This window comes from Elephas maximus, chromosome 2, assembly GCF_024166365.1.
Source record: "Elephas maximus indicus isolate mEleMax1 chromosome 2, mEleMax1 primary haplotype, whole genome shotgun sequence".
NCBI lineage: Eukaryota > Metazoa > Chordata > Mammalia > Proboscidea > Elephantidae > Elephas > Elephas maximus.
The window spans coordinates 154,742,807-154,770,013 of NC_064820.1; the positions used below are offsets into that span (position 1 = coordinate 154,742,807).

Below are 27,207 nucleotides of genomic sequence, written 5' to 3' on the forward strand. Positions count from 1 at the left end.
GTATCTTCATTTATTTTAATAGTTCTTTTTTTCCACACTGTAAGCATCCAAGGAGGGTGTGGTCAGCAGATCCAAGAACTTTCTGAAATTGTATGCAAAGTTATATATGTACGCGTTTTTCTTGGAAGAAGAATCAAAACTTTGTTCATTGCCGAGATTATTATGGTCCCCAAAACCAAATACTCATTGCCCTAAAGGAATTTTTCTCTTCAAATTTGGGGTTTCTGGGTTTCTTTGACATTATCTTACCACACACTCACTGAAGGCCAGGGTCCTCATCTTGTCTTGGAGCTCAAATTGTATTCATCCCCAATCTCTTTTCCTCTACTTTGGAAGATAAAGAAATATCCAAGAAAGCAAATGAAATTTTGTTGCCTTTGCCCTCTGTCTCTGATTCTCTGCTATAAAGTCTTTGAAAAAAAAAAGATAAAACCTTTGAAGTGTTCCATACTTGGGGGCATGGTGACAAAGACCCTTCTGGAAAACCCATACGAAAGATGTGAAATTCCAAACCTTCATCCTTGAGGAACGACCTGCAGCTGGGTTGATGGACACACACAATTGAAGATGTGTGAACCACTTTACTTTGGGTTTCTGCCTAAGAGAAGAAATTATTTATGTTGGCATCAATGTCCTGATAAGAACAGGTCATTTGACATAAACACTTGTCCAAAAAAAGTTCTACCTCGCTCTTATTTCATTTTAAAAATTCATAGCACTTCAAATTCTAATACATTTTTCTCTTATTACAACACAAGTATTTTAATTTTCAACTGTAATATATATTCCTTTTAGCTTGTGACTATACTGCTCAGTTCATTTAAAAAAGTTAAATTATATACCTATATGAAGAAGTATATATATTTTTTAATTCATTAAGGCTCAATAAAATTATTTTAGAAAGGAGTCTTTTGAATATCTCTTACCGCAATCTTAGTGCTAAACAAATTTAGTGAAATTAAATCTAAATTTTAAAAAGCTTTAAAGTGAATTATAAGAGGTATATCAATATGGACTTCATATGAATGTTACCAAATAGAGCTGCACCATTTAAATCACAATTTCAAATAAAATTGTAAGACTTTTCAGAATATAGCTAAAAGATCAAACACAGTAAGCATTATTTTCCTTTTAAAATGGGCACATTTGGGAAAATGAGTGTTACATATATATTTAATCAACTCTTATAATATTTTACTGTACTTTACTTCCATCTTATCCTCCACCAAGTAACTTACAAATAGTAATTTATTCATCTGTATGAGTTCAGGAACCAAAGAAGTAAGATAAAAATATCCAACAAAAATCAAATAGCATTTACTTTCTATTGAATATACAGTGGGTGCAGTAACTTCTTAGGACTCTGAGCGCCGCTGTTTACCTACTAGGAGAGAAACGCGGGCCGATCTCCACCCGGATTCTCGGGGCTCCAGCTACACAAAGCCCCACAGCTTCTACAAACTGGCTCTGCAACTGCAGGGAAACTCACTCCGGAATTTAAGGTGCGCAGGTTACAGAGACTCCCGGCAGCCACAGAAAGAAAAAGGAAAGAATTGAAACACAACGTGCCCGGTGAGGATCTTGAGAGAATTCCGTTGCCAAATAACAATGGCCTCTCAAAGAAATCGCCCGGACTGCAGCGAGCTGATCCTGCTCTGTCTTTCCCTCTGCATGCTACGGGAGACTGGAGCCCGGCAGATCCGCTACTCCGTTCCTGAGGAGTTAGACAAAGGCTCTTTCGTGGGGAACATCTCCAAGGACCTGGGGCTGGAGCCCCGGGAGCTGATGGAGCGCGGAGTCCGCATTGTCTCCAGAGGTAGGACGCAGCTCTTTGCTCTGAATCCGCGAAGCGGCAGCCTGATCACTGCGGGGAGGATAGACCGGGAGGAACTCTGCGCTCAGAGCGAGCGGTGTCTGGTGAATTTTAACATCCTTGTTGAAGATAGGGTGAAGCTTTTCGGGATAGAAATAGAAGTAACTGATATTAACGATAATGCCCCGAAATTCCAAGCAGAGAATCTAGATGTAAAAATCAATGAAAACGTCCCTCCGGGGATGCGTTTCCCGCTCCCGGAAGCTGTGGATCCGGATGTGGGCGTGAACGCCCTACAAAGCTACCAGCTCAGCCAGAATAAGCACTTCTCCTTACGTGTTCAGAGCCGAGCCAATGGCATCAAGTACCCGGAGCTGGTGCTGGAGCGCGCCCTGGATCGCGAGGAAGAGGCGATGCACCATCTGGTCCTCACGGCCTCCGACGGTGGCGACCCTCTCCGATCTGGCACTGCCCTTGTCAGTGTGACTGTCTTCGATACAAATGACAATGCGCCAGTCTTCACCTTGCCTGAATACCAAGTCAGTGTTCCCGAGAACCTGCCTGTGGGCACACGACTGCTGACGGTCACTGCCACCGATAGGGACGAAGGAGCCAATGGGGAAGTGACATATTCCTTCCGAAAATTACCTGACACACACTTGTTGAAATTCCAGCTAAACGAAAATACTGGGGAAATTAAAATATCAGAAAATCTGGATTATGAAGAAACAGACTCCTATGAAATAGAAATCCAAGCGGAAGACGGAGGAGCATACCTTGCAACAGCAAAAGTCCTGATTACTGTCGAAGACGTAAATGACAACAGTCCGGAGGTGACCACCACATCTGTATTTAGTCCAGTGACTGAAGATTCCCCTCCGGGAACTGTTATAGCCCTTTTAAACGTGCACGATCTAGACTCTGGGCAGAACGGACAGGTCACCTGCTTCATCTCTGGGAATCTGCCTTTTAAATTAGAAAAGTCCATTGACAGCTATTATAGATTGGTGACGGACAGAGCCCTCGACAGGGAACTAGTATCCTCTTACAATATCACGGTTACGGCCACAGATGGGGGAAGTCCACCTCTATCAACGGAAATACACCTCACCCTGCACGTGGCAGACATCAATGACAACCCACCCGCCTTCTCTTACGTGTCCTACTCCACCTACATTCCAGAAAACAACCCCATAGGCGTCTCCATCTTCTCCGTAACTGCACACGACCCGGACAGCGAGAAGAACGCCCGGGTGACTTACTCACTGACTGAAGACACCATCCGGGGGGCGCCCCTGTCCTCCTACGTATCCATCAATTCCGACACTGGTGTCCTGTATGCTCTGCGCTCCTTCGACTATGAACAGTTTCGAGAGTTGCAGATGCAGGTGACTGCTTGTGACAGCGGGGACCCGCCGCTCAGTAGTAACATGTCATTGAGCGTGTTCGTGCTTGATCAAAACGATAACGCGCCGGAGATCTTATACCCCGCCGTCCCCACCGATGGCTCCACCGGCGTGGAGCTGGCGCCGCGCTCGGCAGAGCCTGGCTACCTGGTGACCAAGGTGGTGGCTGTTGACCGTGACTCAGGACAGAATGCCTGGCTGACCTACCGTCTGCTCAAGGCCAGCGAGCCAGGGCTCTTCGCAGTGGGGGTGCACACCGGCGAGGTGCGCACTGCGCGGGCCTTGCAGGACAGAGACGCGCTCAAGCAGAGCCTTGTGGTGGCCGTCCAGGACCATGGTCAGCCCTCTCTCTCGGCCACCGTTACACTCACCGTGGCCGTGGCCGACAGCATCCCCGACGTCCTGGCCGATCTGGGCAGTCTCGAGCTCCCTGCGGACCCTACTGCCTCGGGCCTCACGTTGTACCTGGTGGTGGCTGTGGCCAGTGTTTCCTGTGTTTTCTTTGCTTTTGTTATTGTGCTGCTGGCGCTCAGGCTGCGGCGCTGGCACACAAAACGTCTGCTCCAGGCTTCGGGCAGTGTGTTGCCGACCCTGCCAGCCTCGCAATTTGTGGGCGTGGACGGGGTGCGGGCCTTCCTGCAGACCTACTCTCACGAGGTCTCCCTCACGGCGGACTCTGGAAAGAGCCACATTATCTTCCCCCAGCCCAACTACGCGGACACACTCATCAGCCAGGAGAGCTGTGAGAAAAAAGATCCTTTGTCTTTGTTAGATGATTCGAGGTTTCCTATAGAAGATACACCTTTGGTTCCAGTGAGTTCTATTTTTATTCATTTTCTTTCATTTTAAAATTTTAAATTGGTTTTACTTTTAGACTTGCAGCATGATGGAAAAAGTCAATCTTCACATTTTCATCACTTTCCCCACAGTTTCCATGGTACTTACCTCTTTTGCAAACATCAAAGAATGAAATTGGTTGGTTATCAAGACTGGCTTCTTTTACTTTCTGGTAAACATTCATCTAGTCCCAATGAAGACCTCTTATCTTAAGGCTGCTATGATTAGTTTTGCAGAGCCTTATACTTCATAATTTTGTTGATTATAATAGTGCCGATTCCTAAGAGAAGACTTGTATACAGCAGTGTCAGTCAATTTGTGTCCGTCCATAATGATGTATGCTTAACCTTTTCCAACTGCAGTCATACCTAGTGGCACTGCAGCATCCTTGTGCCTGTGACGGTCTGATCTCATAGTGCTGTGTAGAAGATATGCACGGTGATTTGACTTTTCTTATGCAATAGGGAGTCTATGGAGCCTACAGAAGCTTAGCTCTAAGGAAATCTTGGTTTCTGCTCTTTTTGTCTTTTTTGTTAAATTCTCCTCTAAGGCTGCAAATAATATGGATTGGGGAGGCAGATAGTTGATTGACTATAGTGATGTATTTGGTTTGGTCTCTTCCTTTTAAATGATTACTAATATTCTTTTAAACTAATACGGTAACATGAAGTCAAAGAGTGTTCTAATGTGCGTCAAAATATTATGAGAATATTATTTTTCTTCATATTAACAGTTGTTCAGTGATAGGTCTGTGGAAGGAGAGCGCACCCTTCGGGGCTGTAGTTATTAACCATCAAATCATCGAAATTATCATTTGAACTTATCTCCATGGAAGTCAAAAATATTATACATCCATCTCACATAATTGGTAAAAAGAAAAAAAAAACCTACCTTTGGGCACTGTAGCTATTGTAAGTAAATGTTTTTAAATTTAAGTATTTAAATGCAGTGCACAGCGATCTGAATGTAATGAATATGGGAATGGCTGCATTCCAGTTCCTAAATATAGGTCGAAAATACGATTACTTCCTAGGTGAATATGGGCTGGGGTTAAGACAAAAATTTTTTGCTTAAATTAAGCACTGTCGGCTTCATGGATAATTACCCTTAACAATAACAACAGTGATTGCCTCTGGATGGAGGAACGAGATATAAGTGGGCATTGGGATAGGAGTCCAACTTTTCACTCTATTCTTTATTTTAAAATATTTTTATCTATTCAAAATAACTTCAAATTTTAATGTATACGAAGATATGATAGTCATGGCCATGTCCATAAGATTCAAATAGTTTAGCTCTTGTCAACTTGTACGTAAAGAAAAAGATTTCCTGAAATAGAAATGGAGAGAAAACCGAGGCTGCGGTCCCACACTCAGCCTCTGGGCGCCGCTGTCGGCCAGTGCAGAGCAAGCGCTGACGCCCGGGATCCCTCAGCCTCCAATCTGGGATTTCCTGCGCAGCCACCAACACAGAAGGAAACCCGTTCACACACTGAAGCTCCCGGCTGCGCAGATCCTGCCCAGCGCACACGGATTCCCAGACCCGAGACTGGGGGCTCCGCCTGTCCGGGGCCGAACGCTCTTCCGGGGACGCCGCGGACTGCAGTTCCTTCAGCCTCCCAGAAACGCGGGGGCCCAGAGAGAACCGGAGCGCGGAATGGGAGGGAGCTGCGCGCAGAGGCGCCTGGCCGGCCGGCGGCAGGTACCGTTTGCCTTCCTGCTGCCTTTGTTCTGCCCCGCGCTCTGCGAGCCGGTCCGCTACGCGATTCCCGAGGAGCTGGCCAAGGGCTCCGTGGTGGGGAACCTCGCCAGGGACCTAGGGCTCAGTGTCCAGGATGTGTCGGCTCGGAAGCTGCGAGTTAGCGCGGAGAAGCCGCATTTCAGCATAGACTTGGAGAGCGGGAACCTGCTTGTGAAGGACCGAATAGATCGTGAACAGATATGCAGAGAGAGAAGAATATGTGAGTTGCAGCTGGAAGCAGTGGTGGAAAATCCTTTAAATATTTTTCATGTCATTGTGGTTGTTGAGGATATTAACGACCACGCCCCTCAATTTCGCAAAGATGAGATAAACTTAGAAATCAGTGAATCTGTGAGCCCAGGAATGGGAACAATTCTTGAGTCTGCAAAAGATCCCGATATCAATATGAATTCACTGAACAAATACCAGTTAAGCCCTAATGAGTATTTCTCGTTGGTGGTGAAAGACAATCCCGATGGTGGCAAATATCCAGAATTACTACTGCAGAAGACCCTGGACCGAGAAGAGCAGAGCGCTCACCACTTGGTCCTGACGGCGTTAGACGGCGGAGACCCGCCCCGAAGCGGCACCGCACAGATCCGGATCCACGTAGTTGACGCCAATGATAACCCCCCTGTGTTCAGCCAGGACGTGTACAGGGTCAGCCTGAGGGAAGACGTGCCTCCCCGCACCTCCGTGCTGAGGGTGAGGGCCACCGATCGGGATGAGGGCGTCAACGCGGAAATCACCTACTCGTTACTTAATGTGGCTGACAAAGCCCAACACGTGTTTTCTCTGGATTCAACTACCGGAGACATTATAACTAATCAGTCCTTGGATTTTGAAGATGTAAAAAGATACACGATGGATGTGGAAGCAAAGGATCGAGGATCTCTTTCTACACAGTGTAAAATAATTATAGAAGTTCTGGACAAAAACGACAACGTCCCAGAAATAATAATCACCTCTCTCTCTAATCGGATTTTGGAGAATTCAGGTCCCGGAATGGTGGTAGCCCTCTTCAAAACACGGGACCGGGATTCTGGGGAAAACGGAGAAGTCTGGTGTAATATAGGAAGAGACCCTCCTTTCAAGATTCATTCTTCCTCTAAGAATTACTACAAACTAGTAACAGACGGGGCTCTGGACCGGGAGCGGACCCCAGAGTATAACGTCACCATCACAGCCACCGATAGGGGCAAGCCGCCCCTCTCCTCCAGCATAAGCCTCACTCTGCACGTCGCTGACGTCAACGACAACGCACCCGTTTTCCTACAGTCAGCCTACGTGGTTCATGTGCCAGAAAACAACCCTCCCGGCGCTTCCATAGCGCACGTCGGCGCCTCGGATCCAGACCTGGGGCCGAATGGCCAAGTGTCCTACTCTATCGTGACCAGCGACTTGGACCCTCGAGCGCTGTCGTCCTACGTGTCTGTGAGCGCGCAGAGTGGGGTGGTGTTCGCGCAGCGAGCCTTCGACCACGAGCAGCTGCGCACCTTCGAGCTGACGCTGCAGGCGCGTGACCAGGGCTCTCCCGCGCTCTGCGCCAATGTGAGCTTGCGCGTGCTGGTGGACGACCGCAATGACAACGCGCCCAGGGTGCTGTACCCAGCTCTGGAGCCCGACGGCTCAGCCCTCTTCGACATGGTGCCACGTGCGGCGCAGCCGGGTTATCTGGTCACCAAGGTGGTGGCGGTGGACGCAGATTCTGGGCACAACGCCTGGCTGTCCTACCACGTGCTGCAGGTCAGCGAGCCTGGACTCTTCAGCCTAGGACTGCGCACGGGTGAGGTGCGCACAGCGCGTGTCTTGGGCGACAGGGACGCGCCCCGCCAGCGCCTGCTGGTGGCTGTGCGTGACGGAGGACAGCCATCCCTTTCAGCCACCGCTACACTGCTCCTGGTGTTCGCAGACAGCCTGCAGGAGGCTCTGCCGGACTACAGAGACCGCCCGGAGCCCTCTGACCCCCAGGGCGAACTGCAGTTCTATCTGGTGGTGGCCTTGGCCTTGATCTCCGTGCTCTTCCTCCTTGCAGTGACTCTGGCCGTTGCCCTGCGTTTGCGACGCTCCTCCAGCCCCGCCTCCGGGATCTGCTTTGGGTCTGTTCTCTGTGCCAAGTCTGATCCCGGGCTTCCTCCCAACTACAGTGAGGGCACATTGCCCTATGCCTGTAATTTGTGCGTACCTGACGATCGAGCTAATCCAGAATTTAATTTTCTGACATCTGTTGATTATTGTCCAGCCACTCAAGGTAGCCTCAACAAAAATAGCTCCTCAGTGCTGTTGGCTAGCATTTTAACACCTAGTGTTGAAGCAGCTAAGACTTTTAAACAGGTAAGTGTTTAAAATAATGCTTTTGTATTCCAATATTGTATGGTACTGTTATTTCACGATTCTAGATAATCTTTTCATAAAGTTCCTAAGGTAAACGTATGCTAAACCTATGGATTTCACTGTTAAAACTAAAGTTTACAATGCTTCAATCCTCCTTTTCAAAGCCATTTAACAGTAAAAATCAACAGTGAAATCTAGACAAAATTTTAATGAAATTAAGTACCTTTTAATTAAGGATGTGGAATACATCATTATTTTAAATGACAACCCTGAGGCCATTCAACTTTTCTCAAATGCTTTGCCTTCATTATTCTCAAAGAAACATTGATAATAACTACAGCCATCCATCCTTCTTTCATAAGAGCTCTTGGTAAACTTTAAAAATCATATTATGTAAGTCTTCATTGTTTGCAATTTTTAAGCTTTACAAATACTTGCGGTCCCGAAAGAGGTAAGTAACCCTTTCTTCTGGACTCAGCCCACACATGGGTTGCGCTTTTCTTACACGTTGCAAAAATAAGATTGGACTCTAGGCGCCGCTGTTCACCAGTCAGGGAGCGGGGAGCTGAGCGCCATCGAGTCCCTCCCTCCCCCACCTCTGCCGCACAAAGCGGAGTGACATGGATACTCACAGATTCTGAAGCCAGGATCTTAAACTACTTCCCTTCCTTCTCTAATATAATTTGGATGCGGACAGCCCGGGACTTCGCGATACACAAACTGATTCAGAAACAAACCGGCGCAAGCAACCGGCTGAGACGCTGCCATGGCGGATCGGTCACGGCACCCGGGCCGAAGCGGGCTAGTCTTGCTGTGTGTTTTTCTGGGGGCATTGCGGGAGTCCCGGGCGGGGCAGATCCGCTACTCGGTGCCGGAGGAGACCGACAAAGGCTTCTTTGTGGGCGATATCTCCAAGGACCTGGGGCTGGAGCCCCGGGAGCTGGCGGAGCGCGGAGTCCGCATCGTCTCCAGAGGTAGGACGCAGCTTTTCGCTCTGAACCCGCGAAGCGGCAGCCTGGTCACCGCGGGCAGGATAGACCGGGAGGAGCTCTGTGAGACCGTTCCCACCTGTCTTTTAAATTTGGAGATTCTTGTGGAAGATACCTTGAAGATTTACGGAGTGGAGGTAGAAATAATGGATATTAATGATAACGCCCCCAGCTTCCGGGAAGAGGAAGTAGAGATAAAAATCAGTGAGCACGCAACTCCGGGATTGCGATTCCCCCTTCCAAATGCTAAGGATCCAGATGTGGGAGTGAATTCGCTTCAGAGCTACCAGCTCAGCCCTAATGGTTACTTTTCCTTGCACGTGCAAGGCGGAAGCGATGGAGCCAAGAATCCAGAACTAGTGCTGGAAGGGGCTCTGGACCGGGAGAAGGAGGCTACTCACCTCCTCCGCCTCACAGCCTTAGATGGGGGAGATCCCATCCGCAAGGGCGCTGTTCCCATTCGGGTGGTCGTCCTCGACCTAAATGACCATATCCCAAAGTTCACACAGTCTGTGTATCGAGTGAATGTTCCCGAGAACCTCAGCTCCGGAACTCGAGTGCTTGTGGTAAACGCAACTGATCCAGATGAAGGAGCCAACGGGGAAGTGATGTATTCATTCCGGAATATCGAAAGCAAAGCTTCTGAAATATTCCAGTTGGATTCTCGAACTGGAGAGGTCCTAGTACGGGGGTCTTTGGATTATGAGAAATATAAATTCTATGAGATGGAAATTCAAGGCCAAGATGGCGGAGGTCTGCTGACCACCACCAAGTTGTTGGTCACTGTTGTAGACGTAAATGATAATGCTCCGGAAATAACTATCACCTCCTCTACTAATTCAGTGCTGGAAAACTCTCCTCCGGGTACAGTAGTTGCTCTTCTTAATGTGCAAGATCAGGACTCTGAAGAAAATGGTCAGGTCTCCTGTTTCATTCCTAAGAATCTGCCTTTTAAATTAGAAAAGACTTATGGAAATTATTACAAGTTGATAACAAACAGAGCACTGGACAGGGAGCAAGTTCAGAGCTACAATATAACGTTGACAGCCACAGACCGGGGAAGTCCGCCTTTGTCTAAGGAAACTCACATCTCACTGAATGTGGCGGATGACAATGATAACCCACCTGTTTTCCTTCACCCCACTTACTCGGCCTACATTCCTGAAAACAATCCTAGAGGCTCTTCCATCTTCTCAGTGACAGCTCAGGACCCGGACAGCAAAGAGAACGCCCAAGTTATTTACTCTCTGGTCGAGGACACCATCCAGGGAGCGCCTCTGTCTTCCTACATCTCCATCAATTCCGACACTGGAGTCCTGTACGCGCTGCATTCCTTCGACTATGAGCAGTTCCGTGACCTGCAGCTGTGGGTGACGGCACGCGACAGCGGGGACCCGCCGCTCAGCAGTAACGTGTCACTAAGTCTGTTCGTGCTGGACCAGAACGACAACGCCCCCGAGATCCTGTACCCCACCTTTCCTACCGACGGCTCCACTGGAGTGGAGCTGGCGCCTCGCTCTGCCGAACCTGGCTACCTGGTGACCAAGGTGGTGGCGATAGACAGAGACTCAGGTCAGAACGCCTGGCTATCCTACCGTCTGCTCAAGGCCAGCGAGCCAGGGCTCTTCGCGGTGGGCGTGCACACCGGCGAGGTGCGCACAGCGCGGGCCCTGCAGGACAGAGACGCGCTCAAGCAGAGCCTGGTGGTGGCCGTCCAGGACCACGGCCACCCCCCTCTCTCGGCCACTGTCACGCTCACGGTGGCTGTGGCCGACAGCATCCCCGACGTCCTGGCTGATCTGGGCAGCCTAGAGTCTCCCGCCATCCCTAACGACTCTGGCCTCACGCTGTACCTGGTGGTGTCTGTGACCACGGTTTCCTGCGTCTTCCTCGCTTTTGTCATTGTGCTTCTGGCGCTCAGGCTTCGGCGCTGGCACACTAAGCGTCTGCTCCAGGCTTCAGGAGGCGTGTTGCCGAGCCTGCCAGCCTCTCACTTTGTGGGCGTGGATGGGGTGCAGGCTTTTCTGCAGACCTATTCCCACGAGGTCTCCCTCACCGCGGACTCGCGGAAGAGCCACCTGATCTTCCCTCAGCCCAACTACGCTGATATGCTCCTCAGCCAGGAGAGCTATGAGAAAAGTGAACCACTCTTGATAGCTGAAGACTCAGCTACCGGTTTAAGCAAAAGCGATCCGATGAATAATCAGGTGAGATTTATTTCCCTGTTTCCAAGTGCTGATGTCTTGGCACAAGTCTTTCAAGTAGCTTTTTTCTGATCCTGTTATGAAAACTCTTTTTTTGGTGGTATATTTTTCTTTTGATTCCAAAGGACTAGTTCAGCTATCATGGTTTACTTTATATTGAGTTTTAGTATTATTTTTCTATCATCAGTGTCTGTAGTTGTCAATGTAAAACTGACTATGATACAAAATACTTTTTATTTAGTTCCCTGTAGCTGCCTATGATTTAAAATTATATTCTACAATTATCTGCTATTTTAATGTTCAAATTTGACTCTATTCCTTCAATAGCATGCTCTCTGTAGCTCTTTTATATGTATCAATCATACATACATATATACATGTATGAATACACACGTACATACATCTATATACCTGAGCTTTTCTCTGAGCACAAAACAATTCTATTTTGATTCTTAATGGCTGGTAATATATTTAGATCCTCTTGAGTGTTTCAGCTTTGTTTCATTGCTTCATCCTACCAAAACCGACATATTGACTGCCTTTTAATTTAATGGACTCTCCCAGAAGGAAAAATACAGAGCTCAGTTATTTTCTTAAGTTCCAGACGTCTTTTAGTTTACTACTGTGAAATCATTAGATTGTTCTCAAGAAATAATTGAATTGTTGAGCTGGTGTTACTTTTATTCTTTTGCTTATGTTTACTGTTTGTGTGTGTATGTGTTGATGGTTTTTAAATGTAGTCAATTCCCATATATTGTTGTTATATGCCATGAAGTAGGTTCCAACTCATAGCGACCCTATTACAACAGAATGAAACATTGCCTGGTCCTGAACCATCCTCATGATCTTTGTTATGCTAGAGCCCATTGTTGCTGTCACTGTGTCAACCTATTTTGTTGAGGGTTTTCCTCTTTTTCACTGGCCCTCTACTCTACCAAGCATGATGTCCTTCTCCAGGCACTGGTCCCTCCTGACAACATGTCCAAATTATATGAGACAATGTCTCCTCATCCTCATTTCCAAGGAACACTCTGGCTGTACTTCTTCCGAGAGAGATTTGTTCATTCTTTTGGCAGTCCGTGGTATATTCAACATTCTTCACCAACACCATAATTCAAAGGCATCAATTCTTCTTCGGTCTTCCTTATTCATTGTCCAGCGTTTGCATGCATATGAGGTGACTGCAAACACCAAGGCTTGGGTCAGGAGCACCTTAGTCCTTAAAGTGACCTCTTTGCTTTTTAACACTTTAAAGACTTTAAATTTACATATAGAAACAACTTAATTTTGATCCAGTGTTTCTGGTAAAGTTGTTTTCGAATTTGCTGAAGATGCTTACGTTTTTCAGATTTATTCATATAGAATAGTTTGTGAATATAAGAGATGGAGTGGGTATTTCAACCTTGTAAAAGACTGATTTAGCTTCCTCTGCATATTTTTGTTTGTTTTCAGTATACCTTAGAATCATGAATTTTCCCAGGCTTTCCTTCACAAGCTCATTTTATATCACATGAAAGTATACTCAATTCTTACATTCAGGACCAATTTGTTATTGAAGGCTTGATAGTTACCTAATGCCATACAAGTTATCTGAGGCAATGTCTAGGCAAATGAGGGAAGGAGACTTATCTCACGTATTTGATCACAGGAATTACCTCCATCATCAACTCAGTGCAGCACTCTCACACTACTCCTAGATACCAAAAAAAAAAAAAAAAACCAAACCCACTGCCATCGAGTCAATTCGCCAACTCATAGTGACCGAATAGACTCCTAGATATTTGGCCGAAATTACTTGCATATTCACATCCCCTCTCAAATTTATGTTTCTCATTCAGCAGTTGACCTTAATGTAAACTGTAAATTGAGAGTCCAGTGCTTGAGCAGAAAGAATTTCCACTATAAGAGAGAGGAGTCCTCCAAAAGATGCCTGAATTTGTCTTGAAGTCCTGAAAAAATTTTAGAATGTTTTGAGCATCTAGGGATAGTATGGGATTTTAAACTGAGGAAAAAGATTTAAGATGTTGTACTTGAACTGGAATTAAATGTATAAAAAGAACATAAGATATTTGGCTGGGAGGGGGAAATCATTCCGTATTTTTATATAGTGTAAATTAGTTAGGAGCTGCCAGTCAAGATCTTGGAAAATAAAAAGGAAGGGTTGACTTTGAAACTAGGTATTAAGAAGGCTATTTTGACTTAGAGGTAATTATAATGTTCTGTTAAGATGCAACATGTGAGGGAAAAAAAAACACCTTTACATTTCATGTCATTAAATTCCTGTGGTAACCTACTGGGCTATACCTTTATATTCTCTTTATAGAACAATAATTATTGCCATAGATCTCTTTTGTAAGTAACAAGGAAGATTTTATGGCATTGGCCATCCTTATCCTGAGCATGTCTTATGTAGCTTTGAGCTCTCCTCCAGTTTCCTCCGATAAAAAGAGGAGGAAAATTACCCACACATCAGATTGAACATAATACTGGGTGTCAGTTTTGTGACTGTGAAAATTTCTCCATACCACTTGGTGGGGCTGTTTTCCCTCATGGTCTTTGTTCTAAGTCTGGAGAGAAGACTTTGCCTTGTTCTAGTGTATACATTGCCTTGATTAGAAAAAGACAAGCTTTTAATCTGTCATTACTGAATTAATGGCACTTCTATGGGATCCCATCTTTAAGGAGCCTTCTTGGGTAGCAAACACTGGGAAAAAGACGCATTCAAAACTCAACCTGCCTAGTTCTCTACACGTTGGTCCAGCACTTCTGTCTGAATACGGAATCCCACTGAATTTACCAAGGCTTCTGACTGCAGTTTTCTAAATCGACTCTGAGCGCCGCTATTGGCCAACACGCTGCTAGAGGTGGAGCAGGAGATCTACCAGGGAGATTTTCTGCGTGGTCACAGAAGCAAGTCCGAAACGAGAGTGACCGGACCCGTGCGTTCTGCTCGGCAAATCTGATTGCGGAATACGTCCTGGGAAGTCCTTAAACTGGGAGCACTGATTTTTCTACGCGGTGGAAGTAAATATTTTTTAAAAAACGATTTGTAAAGGGTCTTTTCTTAACGTCCGAGGCTGCAGCGACCCGCGAGAATGGTAACGAGCGCGGAACAGAGGAGCAGGATCCGGCAGCGGCAAGTACTCTTTCCCTTCTTTCTGCCTTTGTTCTGCCGGGCGCTCTCGGAGCAGATCCGCTACTCTATTCCCGAAGAAATGGCCAGGGGCTCAGTGGTGGGGAACCTCGCTGAGGACCTGGGGCTGCATGTACGGGATTTACTGACCCGCAACCTCAGAGTTAGCGCGGAGAAACAATACTTCACCGTGAACACAGACAACGGGCACATACTTATCAGTGATAGAATAGATCGGGAGTCGCTCTGTCCCCAACAACCTCTGTGTGTCCTGCCCTTAGAGATTGTAGCAGAGAATCCGCTAAATGTTTTTCACATAAACGTGATGATAGAAGATATTAATGACAATCCACCACATTTTCCCAAAGATAGAATTGTTTTACAAATCAATGAATTTGCAATTCGAGGCTCTCGGTTTGGCCTGGAATCCGCTATAGATGCAGATGTAGGGCGCAACTCTCTCCAGAGTTACCAACTCAGCACTAATGGGCATTTCTCTCTGATGGTGAAAGACAAGACTAAAGGCAAGAACGCCCCAGAATTGGTGTTGGAGAAGCCCCTGGACCGGGAACAGCAGAGCTCCCATCTCCTGGTCCTAACGGCTTTGGACGGGGGCGACCCTGTCCGAACTGGCACCACCGAAATCCAGATCGAGGTCACCGACGCCAACGATAACCCCCCAGTGTTCAGCCAGGATGAATACAGAGTCAGCCTGCGTGAGAATGTGCCCCCAGGCACCTCTGTGCTAATGGTGACGGCCACAGACCAGGACGAGGGCATCAACGCTGAGATTACCTACTCTTTTAAAACGCTACGAGACGATGTTGGAAATATGTTTATGATAGACCACCAAAGTGGAGAAATCAAATCCAGAGACCTTATAGACTTCGAAATCAGTAGCAGCTATACTATGAGCATAGAAGCCAAGGACGGTGGAGGCCTGGCCACTGAATGTAAAATTATACTAGACATTCTAGACGAGAACGACAATGCCCCAGACGTGGTTTTCACTTCGGTAGCTACTTCCATTACCGAGGATGCAGAGCCTGGTACGGTGATCGCGCTGTTCAAAACACATGATAAAGATTCTGGGGAAAATGGGGAGATCACATGCCTCATTAAAGAAACCGTTCCTTTTAGAATCGAATCTTCTGCCAATAATTACTACAAGCTTGTAACAGACGGGACCCTAGACCGGGAGCAAACTTCAGAGTACAACATCACCATTACGGCCACTGACAAGGGCAAGCCGCCTCTCTCCTCCAGTACAAGCGTCACTTTGCACATCGCCGATGTCAACGACAACGCCCCGGTTTTCCACCAGGCCTCCTACGTGGTCCACGTGGCCGAAAACAACCCTCCTGGCGCCTCCATCGCTCGAGTCAGCGCCTCCGACTCGGACTTGGGGCCCAACGGCCGAGTCTCCTACTCTATAGTGGCCAGTGATCTGGAACCTCGGCTGCTGTCGTCCTACGTGTCTGTGAGCGCGCAGAGTGGGGTGGTGTTCGCGCAGCGCGCCTTCGACCACGAGCAGCTGCGCGCCTTCGAGCTGACACTGCAGGCGCGTGACCAGGGCTGGCCCGCGCTCAGCGCCAATGTGAGTCTGCGCGTGTTGGTGGGCGACCTCAACGATAACGCGCCCAGGGTGCTGTACCCAGCGCTGGGACCCGATGGCTCGGCGCTTTTCGACACGGTGCCACGCGCCGCCCAGCCGGGCTACCTTGTCACCAAGGTGGTGGCGGTGGACGCGGACTCTGGGCAGAACGCCTGGCTGTCCTACCACGTGCTGCAGGCTAGCGAGTCCGGACTGTTCAGCTTGGGGCTGCGCACGGGCGAAGTACGCATGGCTCGCGCTTTGGGCGACAGGGACGCGTCCCGCCAGCGCCTGCTGGTTGCTGTACATGACGGAGGACAGCCACCCCTTTCAGCCACCGCCACGCTATACCTAGTTTTCGCTGACAGTTTGCAGGAGGCGCTGCCAGACCTCAAGGATCGGCCCGCACCCTCTGACCCCCAGGCTGAGCTGCAATTCTATCTGGTAGTGGCCTTGGCCTTGATCTCCGTGCTCTTCCTCCTCGCGGTGATTCTGGCTATCGCCCTGCGCGTGCGACGCTCCTCCAGCCCCACCACCTGGAGCTGCTTTCAGCCTGGTCTCTGTTCTAAGACTGAACTGGGGGTTTCTCCCAACTACAACGAGGGAACTTTGCCTTATTCCTACAATCTGTACGCAGCCTCCAATTCGGGAAAAACGAGGTTTAATCTCCTCACCACGACGCCAGAAATGATACCCCCACAAGACCTCTGTAATGAAGCTTCCGTGGTAGTAAGTGTCAGTAAGGAGAATAACAAGATGAGCTCTTACTTTGTTGCTTCTGCTTATATGTTTCAATGAATGTCTTCCATCTGCAAATGTTTTGATTTAATTTTTGAACCAATATTTGGTAAGAAAATCAGAAACAGATTGTATCTACTCCTTTTCAAGTTCATTTTTTCAATATTAATATTTTCTGTTTCTGTGTGGGCCACTAACCTCATTAATAGTCAAGTATTTTGATAATTTCATGAGATATTCTTCATCCATTCGAAGAAATCTTCTTTACTGTGAGAAGTGGGTACTGTGATGCTGCCAACATCCACACATTTTTCATTGAAGCATAAGTGTTTTCTTCCTGTGGGTGTTTATCTTTCTTGGTACATCAATATCTGGAATATATAACGCTTTTTGAAAACTATTTACTATCAAAAAACCAGAAAACCAAACTTGTTGCCATAGAGTTGATCCTGACTCATAGTGACCCTATAGGTCAGAGTAGAACTGCCCCACAGGATTTCCAAGGAGCACCTGGTGGATTCAAACTGCCAACCCTTTGGTTAGCAGCTGTAGCGCTTAACCACTACACCACCAGGGTTTCCATTTACTATCAAGTAGAGTATAACATGAGAATTTTTTTTAATACAGTAAGGGCATGGTAATAATTTGATAATAATGTTCAGGTATTTTACTAGGGTGTCTTTGAATCCCACTAAGTAGGTCAATTTTAGGCCAGATCTTTTTCACAGCTACCTGTAGATTCCCTCCCAATTCTACAGATTACACTTTATGCCTACCAAATGTGCTCACCCTCAGAATATAAATAGAGATGTTTACATTCATGAAAACAAAATAGCTAGATATTTCTTAGGGAGAATTTTTTTCTTATATTTTGGTATACTTTCAAATGTGTTATCTTTAAATCCCAGTAATTGGAATATGTCTGTTACCCAGGAAGAGGTAAGTTTATAATATTCTTTTGATCACTAATTTTCTTTTGCTAAATTGTCTCCAGTACCAAACTTCAAAGAAAAAATTAGTGTGTTGATAGAGTTTTGGAGCGCTGTCCCTATTTCAAGGCAATGCCAGTTGAAATGCTCCCACTATGCTCTGAAACTCTTCGTGTGCCTTCTTCACTTGACTTCCGACAGGTCTGATTCTGATGATGTATTCAATCACATTTCTCATTTTAAAGTTTTAATGTTATTGTGAAAATGTGCTTTTAAATTAAGTGTTAAATGTCAAGAACCAGATTAAGTAGTTCTTCCATTAAGGCAAATTCAAGAAATCTATCAAAATTTTTTTGCCCCAAATCATAACTGAGCCAGAAAGTTTAAAGTATTCGATTACGCGATTTATCAAAATGGGAAATACCTAGGGGAATGTCCCATGTTAGGTGTGTTAGGGTTGGTCTCAAACTAGGAGCAGTAAAATTATAAGATTAAAACAACTGTTTATAGAAACTTCAAATTTGTATACGAGCTCCTTGGAAAAAATCGGAATATACCTGCAGCTAGAGAAAATAATGTCAGGGAAGTATCTGTATGAAAAATTTCAGGGAAATGAGAAGAAGCTCCCTGAAGTTTCACCTAGAACAAACACTGTGGTTTTTAGTTGACTCCACTTCGTTTCCTATTGAAGAACAGTAGGTGGAGCTATTTAAGGAAAAAAAAAGCAAAAAATCCTTTCCTGAAGTTCAAGACTGTGTAGTAATTGGTTAGGACTCTGAGCGCCGCTGTTCACCAATCAGGGAGAGAAAAGCAGAGAGATACTGCTCACCGTGCACGCGCCTAAAGAGCAAAGCACCGACAGGAACGAATCAATCATCTACGGACTGTGAGGCAACTGAGCAGAGGAGCTCTGGCCCCCATCAGTGCGAATTCAAGAACCGAGAAGCTGATCTCTCGACTTCGGTGGTCAAGGGCAGATTTGGAAATAGTACTCCACGAAAGTGACAATGATTCCTTCGCGCCTGCACCGGGGCTGCAAAGGGCTGGTCCTGCTGGGAGTCCTCCTGGGGATCCTGTGGGAAACCAGATGCACCCAGATTCGCTATTCAGTTCCCGAGGAGCTGGAGGAAGGCTCTAGTGTGGGTAACATCGTCAAAGACCTGGGGCTGGAGCCCCGGGAGCTGGCGGAGCGCGGAGTCCGCATCGTCTCCAGAGGTAGGACGCAACTTTTCGCTCTGAGCCCGCAAAGTGGCAGGTTGATCACGGTGGGCAGGATAGACCGGGAGGAGCTCTGTATGGGGGCCATCAAATGTCAATTAAATCTAGAGATTCTCATGGAGGATAAAGTGAAAATATATGGAGTGGAGATAGAAGTGAGGGACGTTAATGATAACGCACCCTACTTCCGGGAAGGTGAACTAGAAATAAAAATGAGTGAAAATGCAGCCACTGGGATGCGGTTCCCTCTTCCCCACGCTTGGGACCCGGATATCGGGAAGAACTCTCTCCAGAGCTATGAGCTCAGCCCGAATACTCACTTCTCCCTAGACGTGCAAAGCGGAGCGGATGGGAAAAAGCACCCGGAGCTGGTGCTGGAGCGCGTCCTGGACCGCGAGGAAAAAGCAGTTCACCACTTGGTCCTCACCGCCTCCGACGGAGGCGACCCGGTCCGCAGCGGCACCGCGCGGATCCGCGTTACGGTCGTTGACGTGAACGACAACGCACCAGCGTTTGTTCAGTCCGAGTACCGCGTGAGCGTCCCGGAGAACGTGGCGGTTGGCACTCAGCTGCTCCTGGTAAACGCCACCGACCCTGACGAAGGAGCCAATGCGGAAGTGATGTATTCCTTCCGGTATGTGGACGACAAAGCGGCCCAAGTTTTCAAACTAGATTGTAATTTAGGAACAATTTCAACAATAGGAGAGCTCAACCACGAGGAATCAGAGTTCTACGAGATGGAAGTGCAAGCGGTGGATAATGCGGGATATTCCGCGCGAGCCAAAGTCCTGATCACAGTTCTGGACCTGAATGACAATGCCCCAGAAGTAGTTGTCACCTCTCTCACCAGCTCTGTTCTGGAAGACTCTCCCAGAGGGGCATTAATTGCCCTTTTAAATATAAATGACCAAGACTCTGGGGAAAACGGGCAGGTGATCTGTTTCATCCAAGGGAATCTGCCCTTTAAATTAGAAAAGTCTTATGGAAATTACTATAGTTTAGTAACTGACACAGTCTTAGACCGGGAACAGGTTCCTAGCTACAACATCACGGTGACCGCCACTGACCGGGGAAGTCCACCCCTGTCCACGGAAATTCACATTTTGCTGAACGTGGCAGACACCAATGACAACCCACCCGCCTTCCCTCAAGCCTCCTACTCCACCTATATCCCAGAGAACAACCCCAGAGGCACCTCCATCTTCTCGGTGACCGCCCAGGACCCTGACTCTGAAGAAAACGCCCAGGTCACTTACTCCCTGGCAGAGGATACTCTCCAGGGAGCGCCGCTGTCCTCCTTTGTCTCCATCAACCCAGACACTGGAATCCTGTATGCACTGCGATCCTTCGACTATGAGCAGTTTCGGGACCTGCAGCTGTGGGTGGCGGCACGTGACAGCGGGGTCCCACCGCTCAGCAGTAATGTGTCATTGATCATCTTCGTGATCGACCAGAACGACAATGTCCCTGAGATTCTGTACCCCGCCCTCCCCACTGATGGTTCCACCGGCATGGAACTAGCACCTCGCTTCTCAGAGCCCGGCTATCTGGTGACCAAGGTGGTGGCCATAGACCGCGACTCGGGACAGAATGCCTGGCTGTCCTACCGCCTGCTCAAGGCCAGCGACCCAGGGCTCTTCGCTGTTGGGGTGCACACGGGCGAGGTGCGCACAGCGCGGGCCCTGCAGGACAGAGACGCGCTCAAGCAGAGCCTGGTGGTGGCCGTCCAGGACCACGGCCAGCCTCCTCTCTCCGCCACCGTCTCGCTCACGGTGGCTGTGGCTGACAGCATCCCCGACGTCCTGGCAGACCTGAGCAGTCTGGAGTCTCCCGCCAACCAGGACGATTCAGGTCTCACACTGTACCTGGTGGTGGCCCTGGCCACTGTCTCCTCTGTCTTCTTTGCCTGTGTCATCGTGCTGATGACGCTCAGGCTGAGGCGCTGGCACAAGTCTCGCTCACTCCAGGCTTCAGGAAGCAGGTTGGCCGGCTTACCTGCCTCGCACTATGTGGGGGTAGACGGGGTGCGGGCTTTCCTGCAGACCTATTCCCATGAGGTCTCCCTCACTGCAGACTCGCGGAAGAGTCACCTGATCTTTCCTCAGCGCAACTATGCCGACACACTTATCAGCCAGGAGAGCCGTGAGAAAAGCGAACCTCCTTTGCTGTCAGGTGATTCGGTGTTTTCTAAAGACAATCATTCATTAGTTCAGGTAAGTCCATGTCAAATATTATTGTGAGATCTTCCAGCAAAATATCTCTTAATTAGCTAATTTGTATATTGTGGAATTTTATAAAGTAGTCCACACTCCTGTGTTAATACTCTATATACTTTTAAAATTTGATTTATCAACTACAACACTATTCTTGATTTTAGTTTTTCTTTTTCATTGGTCATGCAACAGTTTCATGTTGAGCTCTGATGTCATTCTTCCAAAAGGAATCAATCTAATTCAATAGAAAGTATAGACAAAAATTTTATAAACTTTATAAATAGAGTGGCTTCTAATTACATTTGAGATCCCTAACAAATTCATAAAGTGCATTTAGTTTCTTTTAAAGTTCAGTGTCTTAAGTCAGTTCATGGTATTAAACCATTAATGAACTTCCAAGTGATTTACTCCTTATACATTAAAAACTTTCTTACTGAAATATACAGTCATGAGAAGAAACTGAAAGAATTATTTTTTCATCTCTGTTATGGATTTCAGGAAGACAATGTCTATATTTTTTCAGGTTAGACTCCCCCCCCCCCCATTTTACCTGCACCAATGAGCTTAATGATGACTTTGTGGAATACTGAGAATTAAGGAATTTTGTTTTGAGCACGTTTTTGGTACTGTGGTGAATTTTTGCCGTAATTCTCTTTGCTTCCTATGTTAAGTTTCCCATAACTTTTATCCCACACATGGAAAATTTTCTGGAAAGTGCACAGATTCTAAGTGTTAACGAAGAACCTTACCCTTATCACAGAATGTTTAACAAAATTGAATGCAAAGGTGTCTTGGGAAAGAGTTGCTAGAACCTGTGAGAAGCCTGATTTCTTTTGGGCAATTTTGTAAAAACGTAGGGAACCATAACATCCAAATTACTCTTTCTTTCTTCTTTATGTATTGACTGCCTACTTTTAAAAAATAAAATAGTTAAAACCAAAACTTATAAAAACGATTGGAAACCACTTAGAAAATGAAAGATAATCAAATGGCCCTAAAATGAGGCAGTTACTGCCACTGAGATTGCTTTCTGCTTCTGCACAACAAAGGCAATATAGATAGATAGACAGACAGATAGATAGATAGATAGATTGTGTGGTTCTACTTGTCTGATCTTTAAAAAGAAGAATGTCAACTTGTCAAAAAATCATAGAAACTTTGTATTGACATGAAGTTCCAAATGGAATGTAGTAAGTAGAGCTCTCTGTATGTAATTATTAAAGGGAAGAGAGGACAATGCATTCCCTGTGGTTTTGCAGAAGCTATCAAAATGTTTATCACATGTCCATTCTTATATGGTGGTTAATCCAAAATTAAAGAGGTACATGAAAACAAATTATTTGGGAAGTTATAGGGTCGCTATGAGTTGGAATCAACTCGACGGCAATGGGTTTGTTTTGGTTTTGGTTTGGGTTTTAAGCTAACCTGGTCCAGTTATGCTTATCTCTTCACGTAACTTGACCTAGGGACAAATCATTGAGAGCTTGGGCAATGAACAGACATGATCCTTAAACTGTACCTCAGATATCAATGATCTCAAACATGCTTTCAGTTTGAGTTGAATACAAAAAACACAAAACAAGCTCATTGCCGTCCAGTTGGTTCCGACTCATAGTGACCTTATAGGACAGAGTAGAACTGTCCCATATGGTTTCCAAGGAGCAGCTGGTAGATTCAAACTGCTGGCCTCTTGGCTAGCAGAGAAACGCTTAAGCACTGTGCCACCAGGGCTTGAGTTGAATACCAAAAATCCAACCCAAACCCACTGCCGTCGAGTCGATTTGATTCCGACTCATAGCGACCCTATAGGACAGAGTAGAACTGCCCCATAGAGTTTCCAAGGAGCACCTGGTGGATTTGAACTGCCAGTCTCTTGGTTAGCAGCTGTAGCACTTAACCACTACACCACCAGGGTTTCCTTGAGTTGATTTGGCCTCATTAAGTAGTCATTGAATGAATGAACAATTCATGTGATCTCTGGATTACCTGGTAATAGTATTTTAAATTTTCAGATGTAGTATGATAGAAAGCATTGGGTTTGCACTTAGGTAACTTCCTGTATGACCTCTGACAAGTTATTTCATCTCTTTGAGCTTTATCAAAATAGGGATACTAATTCCTAATTTGAAAAGATGTGTGAGGACTAGGGATACCACATAAGCCATGCAGTTGATACTAGCTACTTACCAATTAACAGTAGCCATTTTTATTGTTGATAGGAAAAGGACTCATGCTTCCCGTGTCAGTATGCTTTACACTTTCTTGGTAAAAGTAATAATTATTTGTGTGCTTCTCCAGGTGGTACAATGGAGTGAACTGTGGATGGAAACAAAACTGTGTTTTAAAACTTTTGCAAAAGATAGTTTAAAAATCTTAAGTGACCAGACACATTTTTGTTGCAAAGCCATAGTTGCAGACCATAAAAAACAGAGGAAAGATTGATCTTCTGACTGTTAGTTTTTCTCTATCTGAACCATAAAGTAATCTAAACAAGGGCCCTATTAAACTTCTTATTTTAAAGGAGCAGTTTATCCCCAGTGCAATTGCTAGGATGATTTAACTGGAAAAATGGACCACCAAAACCTGAAAGTTGGGGTTATTTGGTTTTGGCAATATGAAAATTTTAGGTAGTGGCTGCGCAAAATACCAGTCTTAGCTTTAGGATATTTGTTGATAAGTTTTTGTTTTTTATTTTCTGAGAGTAACTGGGCAAGAAGTTTGGATGTTTACATTTTTTCTGGTTCCGATAATGAAATTATATGTCATCAGTGTCAAGGACTTTGCTTGTCTTCCTCTGTGTCATTAATATATTCACTTTGTAGAATCAATTAATCAGAGTATTTGGCTATAACTTAAAAGAGAAGAAGCTAAGCTCATCCACTGTTGGTAGCACCTAGAATTGGAATTTAATCTGTCAGAAGACATTCTGCCCCCACTTTCATTCTAGAAAAGGTATCGTGCTCCTTGAAGCAACAATGGTCTAGGAACCTTGATGAGACAATACAACTTTATCCATAGACCATTTTAAAATGAATTAGAAGGATAATGATAAATGAATGCACCGTTTTCTGTGGTATGTAACAGAATATAGCTGTGATCAGGAACTGAATACTTCTGGTAAAAAAAAAAAATTACCTTTTCCTCAAGTGAGACAACAGGTTCAAAAAGTGAACCCATAGTTGTGAAGGGATGTTGATCCAACTAATGAGCCTATCTGTATCTTAGGCAAGAGACAGACTTATTCTCTAATGTTACACTTTGAGTTAATTTTTAGGAAACCATACCTAATAAAAAGTTACTAACAACAGAGCACACTGTTTGAGACCCATTCTTAAAATACTGACAGCAAAAAATAGCCTGTGGCAAACATAATTGAAAAAAAATTTTATAGATGATGAAGTTTCTGGGTACTTTATGGGAAGATCTCTGGTTCATAAGAATGTAAAGAAATTGTCATGGCGTCACAGAGTCAAATAAAATAGTTTATCTATATGCACAAAAAATTAGTACCTCCACAATTTCTCTTAGAGAAGTTACTCAAAGATGCTACTATGTATAATATCATTTAGGTTCTTATAATTTTCTAATTCATCTTTAAGTCTGAAGCATTTCACACAGTTGGAAGGTTTGCACACCCTGTAATTACTCAATAAAACACTTGAGTTCAATGATTAGGAAGTGGTCTCTTGGGAAAAGTAATCATAGTCCAAAACCAATTATTTTACAAGTGCTTTCTTTCAATATCAAATCCCTAGTAAGAGCCAACTCTTATCTACACAAACCTAAGGAAGTGGACGTTTGTCAAATTTTGAAAATAGGTGTCTCTGTCCCCCATAATATTTGCATATTGACTGTGAGACTTCTTAGAAGCTATCTATATATTAGCAGCTGAAGATTCAGCCAATGGTTCACCCTGAGACAGTTATATGAAGGAAACAAAACAAAACAAAGACTTCCCGTCAGAAAAGAAAGAGAGAAGCATGGATTTCTAGCCTAAAAATGCTCTTAAAAGTCAAGATAAAATAAAAAGAAGTGATCATTTTGACTTCAAATGCTAGGGACACCGAAGGGATAAATTCTCAGGAAAAACTGTGTGTGAACAAGATTGCACTACTGCTTTTCAACTTGCAAATTGCTGAGAACCTCTGGGGCACTCTGATTTCTTCAGGCCGCAGTTCTAGAGTAGGGACTCAGAGCACAGCTGTCTGCCAGTGGAGAAACAGATAAGTGAGGAGATCCCTCAAGGTTCCCACTTGGTGGCTTTCCTAATTGGACAGAGTGCAAAGCAGAAAGCAGTCCCGGAACAGGCCTATTGTGACTCCTGATTCTAAAAATATCTGCTCGGGACACACAGATTCTCTGGCAATTAGATCTGCTGCTTCTTGGCTAAAAACCCATTGCTGTCCAGTGGATTCCGACTTATAGCGACCCTGTAGGACAGATAGAACTGCTCCATAGGGTTTCCAAGGAGCACCTCGTGGATTCAAACTGCCAACCTTTTGGTTAGCAGCTGTAGCTTTTAACACTACACCACCAGGATTTCCACTTCTTAGTTAGAGACCTTATAATCCAATGATAGTTTGAAAAGGGCCTTATCTGGGCTGGAGCAGCAGCAAAGATTGCGAAAGAGATGGGGAACAGCACTGGACGAGTGGCCGAGTGGGACCAAGGCAAGTAGTGTTTCCTTCTTGCTGTTTTTTGTTCTGCGGGTCATTCGCTGAGCAGATCCGCTGTTCAGACCCCAAGGAGCTGGGCAAGGGCTCGGTGTTGGGAAACGTTGCCAAGAATCTGGGGCTCAGTGTCCAGGACTTACCCACTCAGAAGCTGTGGGTTAAAGCTGAAAAGGAGTACTTTGACCTGAGCAAGGAAAGCTGAGACTTACTTGTGAGTAACAGAATGGACCCGGAGCAGATTTGCCCCCAAACATAGTTTGTACCATACGTCTAGAAACAGTAGTTGAAAATCTTTTAAATGTTTTTCACATTAACACAGAGATTTAGGATGTGAACAATACTATCCCCCACTTTAAGCAACATCTCCCCCCCCAAAAAAAAACCAAACCCACTGACCTCCAGTTGAATCACAGTGACCCCATAGGATTTCCAAAGCTGTAAATCTTTACAGAAGCAGGCTGCTACATCTTTCTCCCACAGAGCTGCTGGTGGGTTTGAACTGCGGACCTTTTGGTTAGCAGCCAAGCGCTTTAACCATGGCACCACTATTGTTCAGCACGAATGTTATTAAATCAAACCTTCCTGAGTTGACCCAGCCTGGAGCAAGATTTGCAATAGAACCTGCACAGGATCCAGATGTTGGAACCAATTCCTTACAAAATTACCATCTTAGCACCAACTCTACGTTTGCCTTCGAAATAAAAGGGAGCAATAGTAGAAAGAAATACATTGAACTTGTGTTAGAGAAGCTTCTAAGTCCGAAAAAGCAGATCTCCCATTGCATAGTTCTGACAGTCTTGGATGGTGGGGACCTGACCCTGAAGTGGCACCACTCAGATCCTGATCCTGGTAGTTGAGGCCAATGATAACCACCCAACCCTCCCTGCCCCGTGTTCACCTGGGACTTGTACAGGGTCAGCCTTGGGGAAAACGTGCCCCCCTCCGGGGAACCTCTGTGGTGCAAGTGAGGGCCACAAATCCCAATGACAGCATCAACGTGAAGGTCATCTGTGTCTTCGCAGCCCACAGTGCCCCAGCCCAGTTTGGCCTTGATCACAATAGTGGAGAAATGAAAGCAAGTACATTGGACTTCGAAGAGATTAAAAAACAAACAAACAAACATGGTTTTGGAAGCAAGGGACAAGGCTGCCCAGTGCTGTTGAGATCAAAATTCTAAACGATAATAATGACAATGTCCCAGAGGTGATTTTATTGCTGTTTCCACAATGATTCCTGAAGATTTTGCATCTTGTACAGCAATCGCTGTTTAAAACACAGGGTGGTGTTTCTGCAGCGCGCCTTTGACCAGGAGCATCTGCGCGCCTTCGAGCTGAAGCTGCAGGCGCGTGACCGGGGCTCTCCCGCGCTCAGCCCCAACGTGAGCCT

At 45.9% G+C, this 27,207-nt stretch overlaps 1 protein-coding gene and 1 pseudogene across 20 annotated transcripts in view; both read left to right on the forward strand.

Moving 5' to 3' along the window:
• Positions 1 to 27,207, forward strand: part of LOC126070084 (protocadherin gamma-C4) — a 166,448-nt gene that overhangs the window by 70,409 nt on the left and 68,832 nt on the right. The window contains exon 1 of one of the 20 annotated variants that reach the window (XM_049873891.1): positions 872 to 4,032. The exons of 14 other annotated variants lie outside the window; for them this stretch is intronic. In XM_049873891.1, the coding sequence (XP_049729848.1) occupies positions 1,609 to 4,032 (2,424 nt within the window). In that variant the 5' untranslated portion in view covers positions 872 to 1,608. 5 more of the 20 variants (XM_049873898.1, XM_049873888.1, XM_049873905.1 and 2 more) reach the window with 5 other exon arrangements.
• Positions 21,156 to 27,150, forward strand: LOC126070087 (protocadherin gamma-B4-like; annotated as a pseudogene).